Genomic DNA, 23376 nt, shown 5'->3' on the forward strand with positions numbered 1-23376 from the left:
TAGCAAAACTGATTCAGACCATTCCCTAGGAGTACAGCTGAAAAACATGAATTTCCTGGATAAAAGCTGGAGGAAGAGAACCACCATAGTAGTAGTTGGAGGCTAGTGGTAATCTCCCTATCCTTTTTTTGATCACACATATGGCACAATTTTTTCTGAGCAAAGCTGCAAATGTTTCTGGTATTGTCAATAGGCTAAGGCATGGGATAGGTAAAAGGGTTTGCATTTACTTCTTTTTTATTAAATCACCAATTTGGATTTTTTTCTAGGGTTAAAGGCCTTGTGTCTCTGGGACTGTTTATAAACTATTTTAAAAAAGAGATTGATTGCTTGATTTGAGAGAGAGGTTTGTTGTTCCACTTATTTATGTATCATTGGTTGATTCTTGTATGAACCCACAATCTTGGCATATCGGGACAATGCTCTAACCAACTGAGCCAACTAACCAAGTTTACAGACTTCTTAAATGGAGAGGAAACAGAGCATCTTGACTCTTGCTTCCTTTTATATCACTAATGCTCTTGAGACACAAGTGAAATTTAGATTTGAGCAGTTCTGGGATAATTTGGGCCACTATAGAAGATATGGGAGCTATTGGAGCAGAAACCCAGGCCAATGATCCCATGAGGAAAGGTGTCTTTTCTGTGTGCATGCTAGCCAAAAAAAAAAAAAAAAAGAAAAAACTACTCTTGAGATCTCTTTCAGTGGCATCATCATTTACATTAGCAAATGTTTATGTTTTTATACACGTGGCTACATGGTCTAAATAATGGAAAAAACATTGGGTTAGTAGTTAGATAACATGCATTCAAGCCTTAATTTTTTTCATATACAAAATGGAGAGTAGGAAGGAACCAGAGTATCTTTTAGGTCCTCATTTTTGTAGAGTGCTGATTACTCCCATTTTTCCCTAGTGCTATGGGAATGAATCAGGAGAAACTCACTATCTCTAAAGTCAATGGATAGTCTCACTATATAATATAGGGATGAGCACATTGTTATCCTGGTGTGACCTCATGATCCTGTCTTATGGTAGAGGTGGGACACACTGCTTCCTCAGATGTGATTCAACTGAATAGGTGTTTTAGAAAGATAAGATTAAAGACAGAACCAGTATTTATCATAGTCACCCCTGACCCTCAGGAAGGGGATTACACTTCCCTCCTTAGACAGAGAGGTAATGACATGGACTTTCTAGAAGCAGAGAAGTATAAGCCAATCTGGAAGGGCAGTATGCACAAACCCTTCCTTCACTGATTTTCTCTGAGTCCATGCAGACACACCTTATGTGTTGCTGTGTATATGACATGTGGATCTTGGAGCTTAAGTATTAAAGTCATGGTATTCTTGAAATCAACCTAAGTGTGATTGGATGTTTTCTGGCATGGGAACAACACAAAGGTGATAAAACTGGTAGTTCATAGGGAGAATGTCCTAAATATAGTGAGCATGACCAACTCCCACTGGAGCTTCTACATATTGCTTGAAACCAAAGGATCCCTCATGGGTGGCATTGCATGTAAATCGCTGCCAACTCCCTTCTACTGGCAAACCGTAGCAAATTTGACTGCTTTAGTTTTTTAAAGACACCCAGGTAAAAGTCCACCAAGTTCTGTTTGGAGACTAATTGCCAAGATCTGAATATTATAGGGTTACAGTTCTTGATTGGAGGCTTTAAAGGCCTTTGATGATTCAACAGAGATTATTAGCCCTCATGAAAATATACTGGGCTAATTTGAAGGGAGGGGGTGCATATAGAACTCCTGAAGGTGCTGTTGTAGGGCTTTACACACCCAAGTAGGGTCATTGGTATTTAATAGGAAGAGAAACGGCACTAAACATTGTGTTTTCTCTCTGTCAGTTCTGAGGATCTTGCTTGGACCAGCTGTGCCCCCAAAAGTTGTGAAGAATCAAGATTCTCAGCCAAGGTATTCTCTTTTCATTCTCCAGTCTCAAGTTAGTAATTCTGTTACCATGATATAAATGTGAAAATAATTAGTGATTACTGAGGTAAAAAAGGAGTAGTTTGAAAGGGATGGAAAAGGGCACTGGTAGTAGGTTATATAGGTACAGTGCTGTAGTGGACCACGGAGTTATAGTCGGGTGGTGGACTGTGGCATTCGATGGTAGAATCCAGTGATAGAAGGGACATCTCTTTAATCTGGTCTTCCTCTTCAAACTCAAAGGCTGAATGGTATTTCATAAGCTCCATCTCAGTTTCACTCTGAAGGGACTCCTGGTTCTTGATGACAGTATTCAGGCTGTTCAGAGAGAAAAAGAAACACACTTAGCCTAGATCTGATGATTTTAAAAGATAGAAGGGCATATTTTAGACAGAGGGACACTAGATGTTGGCAGACATGTGGAAAGAATGAAGCTTCATTTGAAAATATCAAGTTTTTCCCTTTGGTCAACACAAGTCTACTTGAACTATGGTGACTTGTGATAAGCAAATGAGGAAACTCAGGAAATAGAAACTGTGGCCCCTTCTAGCAGGCAATTTTTTTTTTATCTGAATGTGAAAGCCATTAGTAATATTTACAATGTGGCATTTGTCTACTGCTAACACTTACTCAAGGCCCAAGAAGTTTTACAGAGATGTGTAACTTTGGCAGATTCGTGGTGTGTGCTTCAATTTATTCAAATGTAGGATGAATTTGAGGAAAGAGAGTTGAATTAGATGATCTTTAAACTCTCTATGGTTCTAATATATATATATATATATATATATATATATATATATATATATATAATTTTTTTACTATTTTGGGCAACCACATATAGATTAACTTAAAGCTTTGGGTGCCATGTTCTCTGTCACAGAAAGAATCACCTGTGGCCCTAGTCTTGTTTCTTCTTTTCATTACCACTCACATTCTTCATATGTAAAAAAAGAAATGAAAGGTCTCTAGGCATACCAGAGTGGTTGCAGTAGGAGTGGAAGACTAAGAAGCAACTCCTTTCTCTGGACCCTGGGACACTGAGTTTCTCTTTTTACATAACTTTCTTCCTCATCTTGAGCCCCTATGCTACAAAGGACCTTCCTCTCATTTTTCTCTATCACCTAACAATCCCTGAAATCCCTTAGTGAGAGTTAAAGCCCCAGGGCGCTCCCCTAAAGGGGCCTTCCTTGTTGCACAGACTGCTTAGGGCCCAGGGACCTTTGTATCTCAGGCTCTGGGTTATGATCTGGGGACAAGAGCTCTAGTTTTCCTACCAGTTTAACAATACTCTTAATAGGTATTTAATGAGATTCTTTTACATAAAAATATTTTATTAAGAACTTTATTTTTATTGTACATGAGACTTTAGGAATCAAAATAAATAACCTTTTTTTCCTTTTTCCTACAACATAATTCAATGATATGTAGAATTTTTCAAGTTGAGGAAATGCTATAGCTTCCTACATGCCATTCTTTTTAAAATATATTTTATTAATTTTTTACAGAGAGAAAGGGAAAAGGATAAAGAGTTAGAAACATTGATGAGAAACATCGATCAGCTGCCTCCTGCACACCTCCCATAGAGGATGTGCCTGCAACCAAGGTACATGCCCTTGACTAGAATTGAACCTGGGACCTTTCACTCCACAGGCTGACACTTTATCCACTGAGCAAAACCAGTTAGGGTGCCATTCTTGAATGAGCTTCAGTGTGTTCAGGGAATGGGAGAAAAGGAGTCATCTCTGAGGAGCCCACACATCTGTAACAAAGTGTACCACTGACATGGTTGCCATGCCATTTAAAGGTATATGGTTCTTCTTTCAAGTAGAAAATGCCTTCACTACTACCACTTATTCTTTTGTGGCTTAAGACTTTTATCTCCTGGGTAAGAGCAGCAAACTCTGAAATAGGCTATATAAAAAATGTTGTATCATTTCCCATTGGGAAGAAAATGGTAAGTCTTTTCCAAAATGTAGACCTCATTTCCCCACTATGGATCAACCTGCTTATTCTCTAATCTGTCCAATACTTCTTGGCCTCCTTCATACTCTGCCTTTGCCCATGCTTTCCTATAACTGGAATACTTTCTTTCTTTTTACACACTTATCTAAATTCTACTTACCATCCCAGATCTTATTCAGATTCCACTTTGCCAGACAGATCCTACCATCCCAGTAGGCAAGCACCTCTTTCCCCTACCTGCTTTGAACTCCTAAGGATTGTAGTTAAAAGAGAAGACTCTAGTGGCCAAAATTCTATGTTCGAATTAAGCTCTGATATTCATTAAGTTAATATATATCTCTGTGCATTAGCTTCCCTGTCAAAGAAACACAGAATTAACACATATAATTGAGATGATTGAATAAAATTTTATACAGAAGCTACTTGGAACAGCCTGGAACATGGTAAGTGAAATGAAAAATAAATATCACATGATCATATGAATAGATTTAGAAAAAGCATTCAATAAAGTCCAGCATGCATTCATGATAAAAACTCTTAGCTAAGTGAAATTCTTCAGGCAGAGAAAGACAAATACCATGATTTCACTTATAGGTGGAATCCAAAAAACAAAACAAACAAACAAACAAAATAGAAACAGACTTATACAGATAACAGATGGACAGTTATCAGATGGGAGGGGGCTTGGATGACTGGGTGAAAAATATGAAGGATTAAAAATTACAAATTGGTGCCAAAACTGGTTTGGCTCAGTGGATAGAGCATTGGTCTGCGGACTGGAAGGTCGCAGGTTCGATTCCGGTCAAGGGCATGTACATTCGTTGCGGGCACAACCCTGGTGTGGGGTGTGCAGGAGGCAGCTGGTTGATGTCTTTCTCTCATCGGTGTTTCTAGCTCTATATCTCTCTCCTCTCCCTTCCTCTCTGTAAAAAATCAATAAAATACATTTAAAAAATAAATAAAAATTACAAATTGGCTGTTTCAGAATAGTCAGACATATGTAGATTACAGCATTGGGGATATAGTCAATTATATTATAACTGTTTATGGGGTCAGGTGGGTACTTGAAACATTGGGAGGAACACTATAAAGCAGATGATTTTCTAACTACTATGCTGTACATCTGAAACTAATACAGAATGGTATTGAAAATCAACTGTAATTGAAAAATAAAAAAGGAATTAACTATTGATATGGACAACATCTTAGATGAAAGTGAAGGTAATGATGTTTAGGGAGAATAATGCCAATCTCAGTAGGGTGCCTATTGCATGATACCATTTATGTATGTAACATAATTATACATATGGAAAATATGTTGGTTGCTCTGGGCTATGGACGGGGAGAGAGGGTGTGGGTATAGTTATAAAGTGGTAGCATAAGGGGCCAATAGTACCTGTGGTTATGATACTATTATCTATCTTGATAGGTGGTGATTACACAAAGTTGTATGTGCTTTAAAATTGCTTAGAGCTATAAATACACACATTCATATGTAACTGGGGGAATGTGAATAGCTCCATGGATTCTATCAATATTATTTCCTTGATTGAGACATTGTACTATAGTTACACAAGCTGTTTGTTAAAGGAGACTGAGTGAAGGGTGCTTGGGACTTTCATATTTCTTTACACATTCCTATAAACCGAATTGTTTCAAAATGAAAAGTCAAAATAAATATAAAATTTTAAGAAATTTTAAAAATTTAGAAAGCAAATGCTGTCTTTGAATTTTTTGGGCCCTTGCAACTTTGTAAGTTCTGCTGTGGTAAAAATACATTCATCTAAGGGGGAGACAAAATAAATATTTTGTATGACAGGTGTAAGATAGAATAAGGGCTGGTGCATAAATGTGTACCAATATGTAAAATGTTTTCCCAAAAAGAAAAAAATACAATGGATGAAAAAATTACTTTTTTGAAAACTATAAACACATAGGGATTTAAAAAATAAAGCAGGTTGTAAGGTCCTTGTAATTGTCCTTGTTCTTTGAATAATATATTTTTAATAACATGGTTGTTTTTGTGTGCACAGATATTCACATACATCAGAATAATGGCTTGGATGGATGGGATGGGTGAAGAAGGTCAAACTTGTGACACATGTTAAATTGGAAAGCTTTCTCTTGAGAGAAGCAAGTAACCCAAGCCATGGATAGCACAAGTATCTTGCAAGTAACAATCCACAACCCGGGTGCTATTGGCAAATTGAATTTCCCCTTTCAATAAAAATATTGTAGACAATAGTCTGGAATGCACCTGTAGCATTCACCTTGGTAAAAAGAGGTAGCACTTGTCATTTTACCTCTGGCTACCTCCTTTAAGAACTTTTCCTCTACTTAATTACAGAGCTAATGAGAACCTTCAGGAGGTAAGTAAGCTTCTGAAGCTGGTGAATGCTTGAAGTAAGGAAAAAAGTTCACTTCTCAGAAAAAAAGAACTTCACAGTGGGAGAGCCTCTGTCTGTCAGGGTTGCTTCTGAGCTGTTTCTGAAACACTGTACCATACCTGGAGCTACTGGTATATGCCAAACAGCTGTCATATATCTCTGGGATCACCATACCCAAGAGTCTATGTGTTTGTTGAAGGTTCACTACCTGATTCTGTGCCTTTACCTTTGGATTTATTTAGTAATTATAAATATTGGGAAAAGCATCTATCTGGGAGTCTGGAGAACAGGACTTTAGTTTGCTTTATGATAGAGAGATCAAGCTCTAAAACAAGACTGGATTTAGCAGGAAGTAGACTAGTAGAGGGTTGAAATCCTGTCTCTAATACTTAGAAGTTGTCAGAACTTTGTAAATACTTAAACTTTCAGTATTTAGCTCATGCAGCTGTTGTGAAGACCAAATAACTTGTGCATGGTGTAAAAGTATAGTAGTTGTACATTATTTATTATTATTATTATTATTATTATTATTATTATTATTATTTTAAAGAGTGCCTTTGACCAAAGTTTATCTCTCTGGGCATCCACACCTATGAAATAAGAATCTTGAAATGCACAAGGTTTTGAGGGTCTTTCCTGATCTAATAAGTTTTGGAATAAAGAAAAGTGAGGCAAGTGCATATGAGGTTCTCTTGATAACTTTATTTGAGACTGTTAGCAGTCTGTCTCTTCCTCCTGAATGTATGGCAGTACCCAGAGGTAAGTGTGTGGAACTGGGGTGAGGGGAATGGGTAGAAATCTACCTCTGAACACAAAGACAACATAATCAGAGAGGGTTAATGCCTAACTTAGAAGCCGAACAAAGGGTGTGTCAGGTATCTTTGGAGAATGACAGTGTAGTGGCATCAGCACTTAGGTCTTAAACTTCAGCAGGTGTTATATACCAAATATCTGTGTCCCCCAAAATTCATGTTGAAATTTAATTCATAATGTGATTGTATTTAGAGGTGATGCTTTTGGGAGGTGATTAAGTCATGAGGGTTCAGCCCTTACAAGAGAAGATCAGAAAGCTAACTTGTTGGAAGCCGCCCATTGTCCCCATTAGCAGAGAGGTGTTGATAAGGAACACAGAAGGCTGGTCAACCTTGAAGCTCTGAAAGGTCAGAGCCAAGCACCCACTGTTTAGTTGAGACAATAGTAGCTAAAGCAACTTCCACCTTTTAGTTTTATCTTGCTGATTGGCTATTATTGGAATTGCCTGCCTAAAGGCTATGGATGTATCCCATAGTCTTAATAAAGGGGATAGCAAGGCCAGAGTGGGGTGGAGTCCTTCCTCTTGAGCTGGGCTCCTGCCCGGCCCCCAATATTTCCAAATTAATATTTTCTAGTCTCTTTCATTTGTGTGCAGCCTCCTCCAGAGCCCAAACCCTGAACTTAAACCCTGAACCATGAGGGTTGTGGGGGGGGGACACTCACAACTGGCAGCCCAACATGGGGCACTTGCAACTGGTGCCTTTGACTTGGGACAACTGGAGGGGATGATATTTCGCTTAGAGCGAAGAAAGGAAGATTACACCACAAAGGTGGGGAAAAGATCACCATATAGGTGAGGGAAATCGACCACATGCAAAGCCCACAGTCAGCTGCAGAAGTCGCAATCTGTAAGTAGGGTGGTAATGTCTTTTTCAGCCACAGTAATGGGGAAGAATTAGGTTATAAAGTGAACTTTATTATAGACTTTTGGTTTGCATGCTTAAGGCATGTGGTTTCTTATTCAAATTAAAATCTTAATTTGTATTTGGAATAAAAAATCTGTAATAAGAAATGAAACTCCGCTGCTGAAACTACCTCTAGTGAAGAGAAATTCAAAGGTGGCAGGAGAGGGCAGGGCTATCCACTCTCTCACAATGAGATTACTTAAAGTTTTGTTTAAAAATTACAGAACTCTCAGGGAAATGCAAAATTTGGCCAAATTGGGTGCTTGTTATTACTTTGGAAAGTGAAAAAGAAAGAAAAAAAATTAAGATCTGTCTTTATTAAGCATGAAAAGATACTTAGCCAGATCTGTTACTGACTCCTTCTCCCAAAGCAAGCAGGATGTGGGGGAAGGGAGACACATGGCAATCCAATATGGAAGGCTACTCTCCCGGTATACCAATTTAAAGTCTCCTTTCTCACCATGAAAAAGTCTTCTCGCCTTAAAAATTTAGAAATGTGTCTGAGATATCTGTGCACTTGTAAAGGGAAAAGATAATTTAAGACAAAATGTGCACATGGTTCAATTTCGGATATTAGATAGGTCTTAAACTGGACTTGACCCTTTACAAAGTCTACAGAAATGAAAAATCCAAGACTTTTTTTTTCCTAAGAAAAATCATAGATTTGACCAAAAGGAAAGAAATTCAAGCTAGTTCCAGTAACAGGATTCACATTTCCATAATAAAGAGTAGTTTTTAAAATGCTAATAAAGGGTGTTAAAAAGTTAACTTTTAAGGCCTTCAAGAAAATCAGTGAATTCTGTTACAAAAGAATTTATCCAAAGTAAATTCCTTAAAATAATTGGAATTGGATTTGAAACCCAAAAATTGTTGAAAAATCCTATCTAATAAATGCAAATTAACCCTAAACAAGATGGCTGCAGCCACAGAGAGCAGTTGAGAGGCTTGGGTTTCAATAGAAGAAGCCAAGCTTTCCACATACCCTGGCCAACCTAGGCCTCCACTCAAGGATGCAAAGTTTCAATTATAGAAGATACATAAAACCAAATAGAAATGGAAGCAGCCACAGAGTGAGCAAGGGGCTTGGCTCCGCTCCAGGTTACAAAGTTTCAATTGTAGAAGGTAAATAAATTCCAGATACCAGGGCCTCTGCTTGGGTCGCCAGGGGGCATGGCCAGCCTGCAAACCATCACAGGCCCCTCACCCAGGCTGCCCCATGCCCCAAGGGAACCCTCTCCCTGATCCGGGACACCCTTCAGGTCAAACCAGCTGGTCCCCACCCATGCACCAGGCCTCTATCCTATCTAATAAAAGAGTAATATGCAGATTGACCATCACTCCAACACACAATATGGCTGCCCCCATGTGGTCAAAGATGGTTGCCCCCATGTGGACACAAGAAGGCGACCACAAGATGGTCAGCAGGGGAGGGCAGTTGGGAGGCACCAGGCCTACAAGGGAGGGCAGTTGAGAGGGACCAGGTCTGCAAGGGAAGGCAGTTGGAGGCAATCAACACTGTAGGGGAGAGCAGTTAGGGGTAGCCAGGCGGGCAGAGGAGGGAAGTTAAGGGCAAACAGGCTGGCAGGGGAGCAGTTAGACATCAATCAGGCTGGCAGGGGAAGGGGTTAGGGGCAATCAGGAAGGCAAGCAGGCAAGCAGTTGGGAGCCAGCAGTCCTGGATTGTGAGAGGGATGTCTGACTGCCTGTTTAGACCCGATCCCAGAGAGGGTGTGGGCAGTTTAACATCTCTCGAGGGGTCCCAGATTGGAGAGGATGCAGGCTAGGCTGAGGGACACCCCCACCCAATGCACGAATTTCATGCACCGGGCCACTAGTATATTATAAAGATCTAAGTAGCCTAGGTAACTGGCTATGCCCTTTGTTAGTGGAGAAAGGGGTAATCACTCTTCCCCCAGCAGACAGGTAAATCATCTTCCTGCCAGTATCCATTCTTTAAGGACAATTTTGCATTTGAATGCCTACAATCTTGCTACTCAACTTCCTTTGGCAGAGAAAAAACATGGTCAGTTTACAGTTAATTATTGTATTTTTGAAATTTATTCTTAAAAATATGTGTTAATCAAGAAATGCTAAATATTTGACTTGCCAGTTCTAAAAGTTCAAGATTCAATTAAATTGGGAGAAATTATATAGTTGTTGTTATTCAATGCCTAAAGTATAAACATTTATTGTTGAAAAAATGTGTTTTCTCTGAAAATAATTAGGAATTCAAAATATGTTCCTTATTGGTCTAATTAAATAAGAATATTAATTCTATAATCTCAACCAAATTTTGAATATAAAGACCGTTTTTGGACTGCCTGACTTGGCAGCTGCTATGTTGGCCACATGGCTTGCAGCTCCCCTGGGGGCTGCCATCTTGAGACAGCAAAGGCCAATCCCTCCCTTTGAATAAGTCAATGTCTTTGTAAGCAATTTGATTAAGTCTTCTAAGAAAGTTACTGAAGGCCACCCATGACCCCTTTGTATATGCCAATTAGCCAAAAGGGATACTCTTTAAAAATAAAATTCTAGCTTAATAAAAAGGAGAAATTTGAAAAATTTTAAATCTCTTTCACTGATATTTATAGGGTAAACTAAGATTGTTGTTAGAGTATTAAATCTGACAGTAAAATAGTAGTCAAGTTTACTGTAATAATATTTCTTGTGACATGGCTATTTGGATGCATGAGCAAATATCAAGCAGCAGCCCTGTAGGTTGCTTAGTAAAGAAAAAAAGACAAATATTCTTAAATGAAACTCTTTGTAGCCTGAGAATTATTTTGGAAGGAAATAAAATGAGGTTTTCTTCAAACACCTGAAGAACTGTAATTAAAAGTCAATAAATTTTGCCTCATAAACTGAAGTAAATAATTTGTGTCTTTGTTTCCCTGACAAAGTTTATTTTAAGTTATTAAAAGATTAATTGCAGAGGTCTATTTAATGTCATTCATTGTTCATAACCTCGGACAAGTGAAGTTAAAAAAATAAACCTTATTTCAAATTATTTAATTTGGCTAATAGAAATAAGAGAATATTCATAACAACTTAATTGCACTGGACACAAAAAAAACCACAAACTATTCCTGAAGTATTAACTAAAATTTTTATTGATAGTTCATCTCATAGTAAAATTACCAAACATGCTATGAATCCAAAGCAGTCATATTTCTGGGCAAAAATTAAAATTAAAAGTTATCAAGACTGCATTATAAAATTTCCCAAAGCCTCCTAAATTTAAAAAAAATAAGAAAGGGAGGATAGTGGAAAAATATCCTGTAAGTAAATTATATCAATAAACTTTTACCTTTAAAATTAATTTTCATTTGTAAATGCTAATAGCAAGACACCCATGTAAACACACATGGTGTCAACATAAGCCAAGGGAAAATTGTTTGGGCAAAAAATGAAAAAGGATCCCAAGTCTAATTTATAGAAAAGATTCCTTTATCAACTTTGGTCGGGAATATGTTTGTATATTTCCAGAAAACTACAAGCCCATGTGGATTGCTGCAACAACAGATCCTGGAGAGGAGCTGACCGGATTGCTCCAGCCATAAAGACAAGAGGAGAAACAGTCCAGAAATGAAGATGCTGAAGACACCTTGCCATACTAGCAGCCAGCAGCTGTGTGTTGCTGCAGGTTGCCCAGTGCCAAACCAGAGAGGGTCGGACCTGCGTTGCCACCATTTGTCCACCATCCAGAACTAGCATATCATTGCTGACATGTACACATAAGGAAATGTTGGACATTGAAATTGGGACTCAAAACTGTTGGACATTGAAATTGGGACTCAAGGAACTGTTGGCCCAGAAATAAACTTACTACAGACTGTTTCATTTGCCTTTCAGCATAACCGTTATTGCTTGTCTCATTTTTGTTCTTATAGGTTTATTTCTAGTCTGCAGATGCAAGAATTTTTAAGGGAGAAAAAAAACAACAACAACCCAACAGGGATATGTTGGAAGCTGCCCATTGTCTTTACTAGCAGAGAGATGTGGACAAGGAATCCGGAATGCTGGTCAACCTTGAAGCTCAGAAAGGTCAGAGCCAAGCACACACTGTTTACTTGAGACAATAGTAGCTAAAGCAACTTCCACCTTTTAGTTTTATCTTGCTGATTGGCTATTATTGGAATTGCCTGCCTAAAGGCTATGGATGTATCCCATAGTCTTAATAAAAGGGATAGCAAGGCCAGAGTGGGATAGAGTCCTTCCTCTTGAGCCGGGCTCCTGCCTGGCCCCCAATATTTCCAAATTAATATTTTCTAGTCTCTTTTATTTGTGTGCAGCCTCCTCCAGAGCCCAAACCCTGAACCTCAACCCTAAACCATGCAGAACGTGGGGGAACACTCGCAACTGGCAGCCCAACATAGGGTACTCACACTAGCTCACTTTTCTTTCTGTCATGTGAGGATACAAGTACAAGTTAGCCATCTTCAACAAAGAATATGCTTCTTACCAAAACCTGATCATCTTGGAATCATGATTGTAGATATCTGGCATTCAGAACCATCATAAATAAATTTTGGTTGTAAATAAAAAACCAAATTTAAGGTATTTCATTATAATAGTCCAAACAGTGAGTATGTTTGGAAGGAACTTTGTTAGAAGGTGAAGAAGGGTTTATTATTTGCTTTAAAAATATTCCACTTCAAGTAATTTGCTGCTGATAAAAAGGGGTGGTTCTGCAGAATAGAATAATTTCAAAGATGTCTATATAATCATGAAGCAGGTAGGGAGGGAAAAAAGGGTCAAGGATCTAGGTAACTGATAAAATATAAATCATAGTTCCTCAGACATTCATCAATTTCTTTTGTTGCCTTGGAGGTGGAGTGTGGGGATAAAAGAGAGAAAACAGTGGATAAAGTTCAAGGCTGCGGTCCTTTTAAAACTTTTGACTAATTGGCTATCTTTGCTTCCAACAATATTTTGTTGTAGGTATGAATTATTAATCCTACTTTACAGACAAGGAAACTGAGGTCAAGAGATAATCTAACAACTGATGTCAACAATCTTCAATGTTCAATAAATATGTCTATTTTTCACATCCATTCCAAGCACCATCATTTCTCACCTTGACTAGAGCAATAACCTTCTAACTGATATTCCTACTTCCATTGTTACTTCCTTACAATCTATTCCTCATACAGTAGCCAAAGTGATTCTTTATAAAAACTATTATTTATTTATTGAGAAACAGAGAGAGAGAGGGGGGGAAAGAGAGAGAGAGAGAGAGAGAGAGAGAGAGAGAGAGAGAGAGAGAGAGAGAGAGAGAGGTCAATTTATTGTTCTACTTGTTTATACATACATTGGTTGATTTTTGTATGTGTCCTGATTGGGGGTCAGACCTGTAACCTTGTCATATAAAGACTATGCTCTAACCAACTGAGCTACCTGCTACCGAGCTAGGGCTCAAAGTGATTCTTTTAAAATATATTTGTTATTGATTTCAGAGAGAGGAAGGGAAAGGGAGAGAAATAACACATTGATGAGAGAGAAACATCAACCAGCTATCTCTTGGGGATCCAGCCTGCAACCTGGGCATGTGCAGTGACCAGGAATCGAACCAATGACCTCTCGGTTCATGGTTCATGGATCAATGCTTACTACTGAGTCACACCTCCTGGGCTCAAAGTGATTTAAAAAAAAATACAAGTCAAACCATGTCATCTCACTGTTCTGAACTCTCCAATGGCTGTTCATCTCACTCAGAATAAAACAATAAATTCACAAAGCCTAAATGATCTTGTCCTTATATAATTCAAAAAGTTCATCTCATGTCATATTCTTTCCTGTTCTCTCTTTTCCAGCTGTATTCCCAGCAATACAATGATACCCAGCCAAAAATAAGCATGCAATAAATATTTGCTGAAATAAATTAGTGAATAAATCAATGAAAGAATATATGCATGTGCCTGAAACAGTGCTGGGAGCCAGCCTCTGAGTGAGTACCCTTTATGCTAGAGGGGCTTTAAGTAGAGGCTAGGAAAATACACAGTATAACCCTTTCTTTTAGAGAACTAACATTCTGAGTATAGAAACAGATTCTCTGCCCACTTGGAAAAACAGTGAGGAACACTTACAGAGCAGTAGAAAGGAGTATAATGCAAACATGATTATATTCTACCCTCAAATATAGGATAAAATGTGCCAGAAACCACATCTTTAGTTTCTTCCTCTTCTCAATATCGATTAATCCCAATTTTTTACCTCGGTTAATCTATATTCTCAGCAATTTCAAATGGTATTAGAAAAATTTGACAAAAGGAAGGGCTTTAGAATAATGCTCAGAAGGTCTGTGGCTTCTGGGGACTATATGGGAAGATGTCTCTCATCACTAGGGTGCAAAGGTGCACCCATATCCCAAGTGCCACTGGAGAGAGAAATCATATATGTGGTAACATGTCTTTTATTGACACTGTGGATTAGAATCATATATGTGCATCTCTCCCCTGATTAAATATCCTTAGGTATGGTACTCACTCTATGGTCATCATCCCATGTGGCCAGAAGTGGTTTTCCAGGCGTTTCTGGGTCTTGATCTCATTCCAATTCAACACAGGTGCATAATCTTCTTCAAAGCCCTGGAAAGAAAGAGGATAAGGGTATTAGTATACTACCTGACCCATGGAATCAAGCATCTGAGAAGTTAATGAAGGCTTACAGGATATTATCTACCCTTCTTCCTTTTTAAGAAGCTGAGTACCTAATACCCAGCTAAAAACTATTCCTCAGTTTCCCTTGAAGCCAGGTGTGGCCCTGTGAAATTTAGATGTGGGCAATTAGGTCATTCCTTAAAAGAAAATTGCTGGTCTTTGATTTACATTTCTTTCAGGCTTGTATGAATATGATCCAGCTATAACCATGTGGATAAAGATAACCCTCTTCAATTTTGATTGGTAATTTTGCTGGATAGAGTATTCTACAATAGGATTCAGTCCTTTGCTTTGCATCAATTTGTATACCTTCTTCCATTCCCTTCTAGCTTGATGTGTTTCTGTTGAGAAATCATTTGATAATCTGATGGGGGATTCTTTGTAGGTAACTATCTGTCTCTCTCTTGCAGCCTTTAAGATTTTTCTCTTTGTCATTAACATTTGCCATTGTAATTTTTGTTTCCTCAAAAAACTAAAATGGAACTCCTATTTTATCCAGTGATTCCACTTCTAGGAATATATGACAAGAAGTTAGATACACCAATCAGAAAGGATATATGCACTTTATGTTCATAGCAGCACAATTCACCATAGCTAAGATTTGGAAACAGCCTAAGTGCCCATCAGCCGATGAGTGGATTAAAAAACTGTGGTACATCTTGTGGATGAAAGGGGCCACATGCTGACCTGACAAGTTCAGGGGAGGCCTGCATGGCAGTCTTGAAAATTAAGAGACCTAAAGTAACCACAAAGGATGGTCTGAAATCAAACTTTAAAAGCAGTTATGGTGAGCAGTTACATCATAGTCTGGTATCTTCACTGACAAAGTCAATCTTTACCTTAACTGAGCCTATCTGTCTTTTTGCATCTATGATAACATACCCTTAAAATGTCTGGGTAACTTGTAAATTCCCTTTTTTTTGGAGCCCCTGGGGCACAACCAAATGTGCTGGGCACCAGGACAGATACCACAGATTCCTTCATTATCATGTTAATTGTTCTTGCACCCATCTAAGTATGTGCCCATCATTTTACTTTTTATCCAATCCCAGGGGTTTCCCACATTTTGCTTTATCCCACCTCCTTAATTTATCACCAATGAATTTCATGTAATTCACCTACATCTCTCCTTTGATTGCAATGTATAAATACAAATGTAATCCGCCATTCTCCGGAGCATTATCTCAATTTGTTGAGGTTTTGCTTACGGGTATATGTCAAAAGTTTGGCTCACAAAAATTCTTTACAGGTTTTAATGGTTTTTTGTTTGTTTGTTTTTTGTATTTTTTTTACATTAACAGTCTACACAATGGAATACTATTCTGTAGTAAAAAAGAAGGAAGTCTTACCATTTGCAATTGCATGGATGGAATTTTATGCTAAGTGAAATAAGCCAGTCAGAGAAAGATAAATATCACATGATCTCACTCATTTATGGAATATAATGAACAATATAAACCAATGAACAAAAACAGATCCAGAGACAGAGAAGCACTGATCACTGTCAAACCTCAGAGGGAAGGTAGGGGAGGGTGGGAGTAAGGGAGAAAGATCAACCAAAGGACTTGTATGCATGCATATAAGACTAACCAATGAACACAGACAACAGGGGAGTGAGGGCATGAGTGGGGGATTGAGGTGTAGGGGGGATGAGGACACATATGTAATACCTTAATCAATAAAGAAATTAAAAATAAATAAAAATAAAAGATCATTTTTAGCTATAAAAAAAATAACCCCCTATGCCCTAAGGAAAAGTAAAGTAACAATAAAAAAGGAACCTATATCTTTAGATTACTTCCTAGAGCTGAGTCATTTCCCAGTATATACTGACCTCTCATTACTCCTGGACTATTATTAAGTGAGAAAGAAACTTCTAACTTTTTAAACACTTTATTTAAAGTTGAAAAGCCATTTTTATTGAGGAATTTGGAGGAAGAAATTTCTATATTGTTAAAATCCTTGTATCTTATGAATTAAAAAGAAAATTGTGGTAGCTTAGCCTATCCCCTAATTAATAAGTTTCTCTGTTAGAGAATAACCCATGTGGAGTCTCAGAGAAGTATTGTTTCTATTTTTGTTCTTGTTATGTTAATTTATGACTGGAGAAAGTGTATACATTTCTTTGGGCCCAAGGGTTTACTTATTTTAACTTCTGCATTGGGTTATTAGATGAAGATAAAACTATCTATGTGTCTTTATTGAAGAATTTATAAGAAAAAAGGATAAACCCTCTGTAAAAAGAGGAAATATTTTCTCCAAACAGCATGGAGGAAAGAGACCTGGATGGCTTCCCAGAAGTCAGTGTTTCCAGCAAAATGGGCCCCCTTCTCCTGGCAAGCACTAGACACATCACACTACTGCCAGCAGCTCTCACCCACCCCTCTTCTCTCTCTTCCCCATCCCACAACCCTGGGTGCTCTACAGCCAGGTACCAATGGCCTCAAAATGGGAGCATTAGTCACAACACTATGCTTCAATTAGACTTTTTCTGTAAGCAACCAGGCAAATAGTCAGAAATTTCTTATGTCCAAACATTTCTCCTATTATGAGAATGGGAGGCTCTCCTCTGGAAATGTACTTATGTTGGCTATATTACAGCCAAACAAAGACCTTATCTTGCAACCCTGCACTAACGGCCAACAATATTTCCTCAGCCACACCCCTGTTCTACTGCCTAAACCTTCTCTCTATCTGGCTATGCCTCAACACATGGAAAAGTTACTCCCTGTCTTTGGAACTAGAAAGATCCTTCCCCTGCCAGGGTCTGCCCTCTGGTGGAAGTGCCAGAAGAATGCAACCCACTGCTTGTCCATAAACCCTTGTTGTTTGTTGAGTTAAAACAAATTAAGGCAGATCTCGGGAATTACTACCCTGTTTCCCCGAAAATAAGACAGTGTCTTATATTAATTTTTGCTCCCAAAGATGCCCTAGGTCTCATTTTCAGGGGATGTCTTATTTTTCCATGAAGAACAATACGGTACACATTTATTGTTAAGTGAAAATAAAGGAAATTTATTACCTGTATACAGTACGGTAGTACGGTAGTTGTCAACACAAATCAAACTGTGAATCCTACAGTATCAAGAATTTACTCATTTATTCAATGACAATCGTGTCATCATCTTCTGGAACATCATCATAACAATCCAATTCCTGAATTTCCTGGTGAATTTCTTGTGACTTCATTTCTTTCAGAATCAGTGGACCACATCTCTCATGTTTAGCAATAACATTCTGAGACAGAGCCTGGGGGGGGGGGGGCTTATTTTCGATGCCTTATACTTCACTCAGAAGGAAACCTGTAAGTAGGTCTTATTTTCGGAGGATGTTTTATTTTCGGGGAAACACGGTATGTTGATGACTCCCAACATATATCTTTAGCCTACATGTAGAAGGAAGTAATAATAATATTGGGCCAAAAGATACTGAACTCTTCTGAAGCTAATAAATCCTTATACCCAAATCCTCCCTCTTCTATAACTCCTTAACTATATCCTTTGCTCTCTGAGCTTCATTGTCTGGACTTATTCTTCCTCTCCTTTCTTACTTACTCTTATATCTCCTCCACTACTAATTCCTACTAACTTAAGGGAAACTGAGAGTAACAATTGTAACAGTTCCCCTTGGAGAAAAGTTGGCCTCAGCCAGAAAAGAACCAACAACTGTTTCTAATTTTCTCCCGGATCCTGATGGGTTCACAAAGAAATTTAACTGTTAGAACATGTAGTTCTGGTTATTCTAACTATTCCAATTAATATACCTACTGGTTTCTGAGAGCAAGGCAGCACAATTGCTAAGTTGGGTCTGCTGGGAAACTGCTAGAGAAGTCTATTTCTATTGTAGAAAACCAGGTCACCTTAAAAACAATTGTAGAAAGCCAAAATGGGACTTAGAAAGAGAAAACAAACCAGAAACAAACATGGAGTTGCTCCAAGGTTGTTTTCCCTGTTCACTGACAATTTAGGAGAAGTTATTGTATTATGAGATGATACTATCTAACAGCTAGGACATGTTTTGTTCTTCCCATAGGAAATGGATAGAGGTTCTGTAGAGGGCTGCCTGGGAAGGCACGTGGGCATTTCTTTTAAATGTTGCCAGCTGAGACTGAGACGATTGGCAGAGCCGTGTCTAGGATACACATTTCCCCAAGATGGTGGAAAGTGTAATCAGCTTGGCCTTCATATTAGCCCAGGTATCGGCAGGGGCAAGACTAGATATGTAAATCCAGGCATGCTAGGGCCTACTTAAGAATGCAAATAAGTTTTGGTGTTACTTCCTGGTATTGGGGGTATAAAATAAATGCACTGGAAAGGTCGTCATCCTCATCTTCCTTCCTCTCCAGCAGACAGAATGGTGGCCCACCCAGCTCCCAGCTTTAAATTTATCTCTGTGTCTTCTCTCTTATTTTCTATTATTGTATTTCTCAATCCCTGGCCACCTCCACTTAGAACCGGTTTGTTCATCTCTCTTTCCGTGCTGTGCTGGATGTGGAAAAGGGAGATCCCTGCCGTGTTTGGCCTCCGTTGCATCAGGCCCCCACAAGGTTCCATATATTTAAGCCTTTATGGTTCTCAGAAGTGACCCTAAGCTATGTGCTATCTATAAACTAGAAAAATATACCCAAGTGGAAATAAACATTATAAAAATGAATAGATGAATTTGTCAGTCCTTTGCCAACATTTGGGTGATAAAACAATCATTGAGGTATAAGAAAACTATGTTTTACAAATGAAGTCTTCACAGAGCCAGAGGTGTGTTTCCAGAAACAATTCAAAGCCTACCAAATCCTTTGACCTTTTCCAAATACCCCTATTCATTTCAATAGGCTTATAGATAACTAGAGGCCTGGTGCATCAATTCTTATACAGGTGGGGTATGGCTGGCCCGCCATGATTGGGCCGGCCCGGGGAAGGGGATATGGGAGGTTGGCCAGCCTGCCCTGATCCCTGGTTGAACTGCCAGTTGAGGGGACAATTTACATATTAGCCTTTTATTATATAGATAATCTTATCTAATAATAGACAAACATGAAAATTGACCATACCTCTGCTTTACTCACAGCCAAGCAGAGTGAGTATGCAAATTAACCCAACAAAGATGGAAGTTAATTTGCATATGTACCTGGGTCCCAGGAACATCCTTGGCACCCAGGTCACTTCAAGCCAGCCATCAGAGGGGTGGGGGACCCCTGCCCAAGCCTAAAGCTTTGGGCTGAGGCTTTAGGCTTGGGCAGTGGGGTGAGATTTTAGTCTTGGGCAGCCAGCAATCAGAGGGGTAGGGGGCCCCTGCTCAAGCCTAAAGCCTGGGTGGCCTGAGCTGACAATAAGAGGGGCAGGAGGGAGGTAGGTGCCGAGCCAGCAATTGGAGAAAAGGGGGAAAAAATCAATGGAAACATATCCTCAGGTGAGGATAAAAACAAAAAATTAAAGAAAGAAATGTCATATCCTATGAAAAACACATCTTGAAAATGCCTGAAGAAAGTTGTCATTTTTTCATGGTGAAGGGACTGGAGTCTCTGTTGATGAAAATACCTTGGCGGCTTTGATGACTGGCAGTGGCTGCAGCAATGGGGAGTGGACCGAAGCCATCAGTAGGACATTCCCTGAGGGCTCCCAGTATGTGAGAGGGGGCAGATAGGGCTGAGGGACCCCTCCCCAGTGCAAGAATTTCATGCACCAGGCCCCTAGTAGGCTTTATAAAAAGCCTATGTAATCAATTGCTATTCTTACTATGTTTATACAAATTATTAGATCATATTAAAACTGGACCTAATTGTAGACAAAAAGGGCCACATGCTGACCTGACAAGTTCAGGGGAGGCCTGTGTGGCAGTCTTTCAAATACAGAGACCTAAAGTAACCACAAATGATGGTCTGAAAATTAAATATTTAACTACAAACAGGTTATAGTGGGTAGTCATGTTCTAGGCCAATATTTTCCCTGACAAAGATAAACTTAGATCTTTACTGAGCCCATTTGCCTTTTTGCCTCTAAGATAACATATCTGTGAGATGTCTGGGTAACTTGTAACTTCCTTCTTACCTGACCCCCCTCCCCCGCCTCCCCCTCTAACTCTTTGGGCACAACAAATAGCACCAGGACATTTCCTCATTGTTATTGTTATCAAGTTAATTGCCAACTGTTAATTATGTCAAACTATCCTGTATCCATCTATGTAAAAGAAGCACATGTCCATAATTTCACTTTTTACCCTATCCCAGAGGTTTCCCCACTTTGTTTTATCTCACATCCTAATCTATCACCAATGAATTTCATGTAACTCACCTACATCGCTTTCTTTTGATTGCAATGTAAAAATACAGATATAACCTGCCATTCTCCTGAGCTCTATCTCAATTCATTGAGGTTCTGCTTCCAGGCATATGTTGACAGTTTGGCTCAAATAAACTCACAAAAATTCATTATAAGTCTGAATTCTTTTTAAGTTAACATAATGCAGTCTCTTTGATAAAAAATAAGGGTGGTTTTAGGGAAAAATATGTTTCAATGGAAATCACAATGCGTAGTTGTGAATATTGGACTCTTATGCAGTTGATTTTCTTTAAAGTTTTATTTTCACCTATAAACTGAATTGATTTCTGAATTCTTCTAGGTGTATTTAACCTTCCAAGCTAATGTTTAATTTTTTTCTCCCATGCTTTAACTTCGAATTATGAAAAACTAATGACAAGAGAGAGGAGTTCAAAGATGTCTGCCAACAGGAAGCCAGACTGCAAGATAGTGCATGAGTGAGAGAACAAAGGGAGAATGTGTGGTAGCAATGGGGAGTGTTTGTGAGTTGAGGGACAATTATACTCCAGGGGACTGTGGGGAATTGCCAGACAGGGTTGCTTTGACCAGGCAGCCTCCGCTGTTGCTGGGATCCCTCCTGGAGTGACCAGCTCTGACGCGGAGATCACTCCTTCTTGAAGGGGAGAGTGGATGTTGTCCTAAGTCTGAAAGTCCTGGGAACCTACAACAATGGCAGCTGAGAACCTGGGAACACTGATCCCCAAGTGGTGTGAACACGCGGATTCAGAGGAACTCTGCATCTCCTCATGGAAAGGTCAGGTCTGTAGTTTGTGCAGGATGGAGAAATGTGCACCGCAGGAGCTGGAGGACCCTGGAAAGTCTAAGCCCAGAAAAATCCGCAGCCTTTGGGGCTGGCCTGATCTGCGAATGTGGAAGGGGATCCACAGGGCTGCTAACAGAAGGGAACTCTAAGAAGCAACCCATAGCTAAACTGGGCACAAAAGGGCAGCCTAAATATTTTAACAGTGTGCCTGCTGCTTAGACCCAAGGGGATAAAAGATTGCACAGACTTACTTCGCAGCATTGAAGTTCGTGCACTTACTCTGGCTCTTCTCTCTCTCTCTCTCTCTCTCTCTCTCTCTCTCTCTCTCTCTCTCTCTCTCTCTCTCTCTCTCTCTCTCTTCCTCTTTAAATCCTTGCTTTTGATTACTAAGCCCAATACACGAGATCACCCAATGGGGGGCACACTAAGAGACTGCAGGGGAAAGTTGTTTTTGTGGAACCCGGGGATCTGAGCGGGGAATAACAATCAGAGAACCAGCTCTGGGGCAGCCCATTCCCTCAAACCTTAATAAATGCCACAGGGAAAACAAAATCTAAACACTAGCTAGAGAGGATCTATAAACTTGGAGGTCAATCCAGAAACACTATCACCCAAGGGTTAAATCATAAATTGACTCTTGTGTAAAGACAAATAAAGGAATATAAGAAACAAAGAAGTACTACCTGCTTGAAAATCAGGACTGTGGCCTAATGAGGAGCAGCCAAACATAGGGAATACTGTGCTGACCAGAAAACAGGTGTGCCAAACAGAATAGTAGAGGAAGTGAATGACCTTCACTACTGCAGATTTTTATTTATTTTTTTCATATTTTAATTAAAGAACTATTTTTTAAATTTTTTTCAATTGATTTTACATTTTTAATTATTATATTTACATTTTTAATCAGTATTATTACTACTATTTTTTACCTTTTTTAAAAAGTGTCATTTTATTTTCTCTTTATTTTATTTTCTCTTTATTTTATTTTGGGATTAATCTTTTGCATTCTATTTTCATCTTTCCTTTAGCATCATTTTACTCTATCTCAACTTTACCTTTATGCCAACATTCTCTTCCTCATTTTCCCCTTCTGTTATCCTGTTTCTCTTACCCTATTCCAGCTTCAGATTTTCCCTATTCCTTCTTTTTATCTTCTGTTAAAATGTCATCCTACTTATATATCTAATTTCCAAGTCCCTGCTCCAAGTCCATATACAACTCTCTCTTCTCTTTCTTCACTATCCATGTTATTTTTCTCTGTCCTTTTGTTGTTGTTGTTTGTTTAATTATTGATTATATTGTTTTTTATGCTTGTTTATGAGATTGTTTCACTTTTGTTTTACTTCTGTTTTCTGACACCTCGCTTGATATTAGTTGTAGTTTGTAGTTTGCATTCATCTCTAGATATGTGTTGTTGGTATTTGAAGGGATTAGTGTAAGGTGACCAGATCATCCCACTTTTGGTGGGACAGTCCCGATTTTAAACAATTTAGGCTGAAACCAGGAGCTTCACAGATAAAAAAGGACTAAGGGAGTTTATTACCACCAAGCTAGCAATGCAAGAAATGCTAAAGGGTCTGCTGTAAAAAGAAGAAATAGGAAGCGAAGAAGGGGTATAGAGTAAAAATGG

At 38.8% G+C, this 23376-nt stretch overlaps 1 protein-coding gene across 2 annotated transcripts in view; it reads right to left on the reverse strand.

Annotated features, from left to right (window-relative positions):
• Nucleotides 1-699: 699 nt before the first annotated feature.
• LOC118719986 (vascular endothelial growth factor receptor kdr-like) overlaps nt 700-23376 on the reverse strand; it is a 241998-nt gene continuing 219321 nt past the window's right edge. For both annotated transcript variants that reach the window (XM_036439878.2, XM_036439879.2), the window contains exons 30-31: nt 14497-14597; nt 700-2261 (exon numbers count right to left, since the gene is read on the reverse strand). In XM_036439878.2, the coding sequence (XP_036295771.1) occupies nt 2060-2261; nt 14497-14597 (303 nt within the window). In that variant the 3' untranslated portion in view covers nt 700-2059. The remainder of the gene's footprint in view (nt 2262-14496; nt 14598-23376) is intronic.

The sequence above is a fragment of the Pipistrellus kuhlii genome, unplaced genomic scaffold (genome assembly GCF_014108245.1).
Source record: "Pipistrellus kuhlii isolate mPipKuh1 unplaced genomic scaffold, mPipKuh1.p scaffold_m20_p_16, whole genome shotgun sequence".
In the NCBI taxonomy this organism is placed as follows: domain Eukaryota; kingdom Metazoa; phylum Chordata; class Mammalia; order Chiroptera; family Vespertilionidae; genus Pipistrellus; species Pipistrellus kuhlii.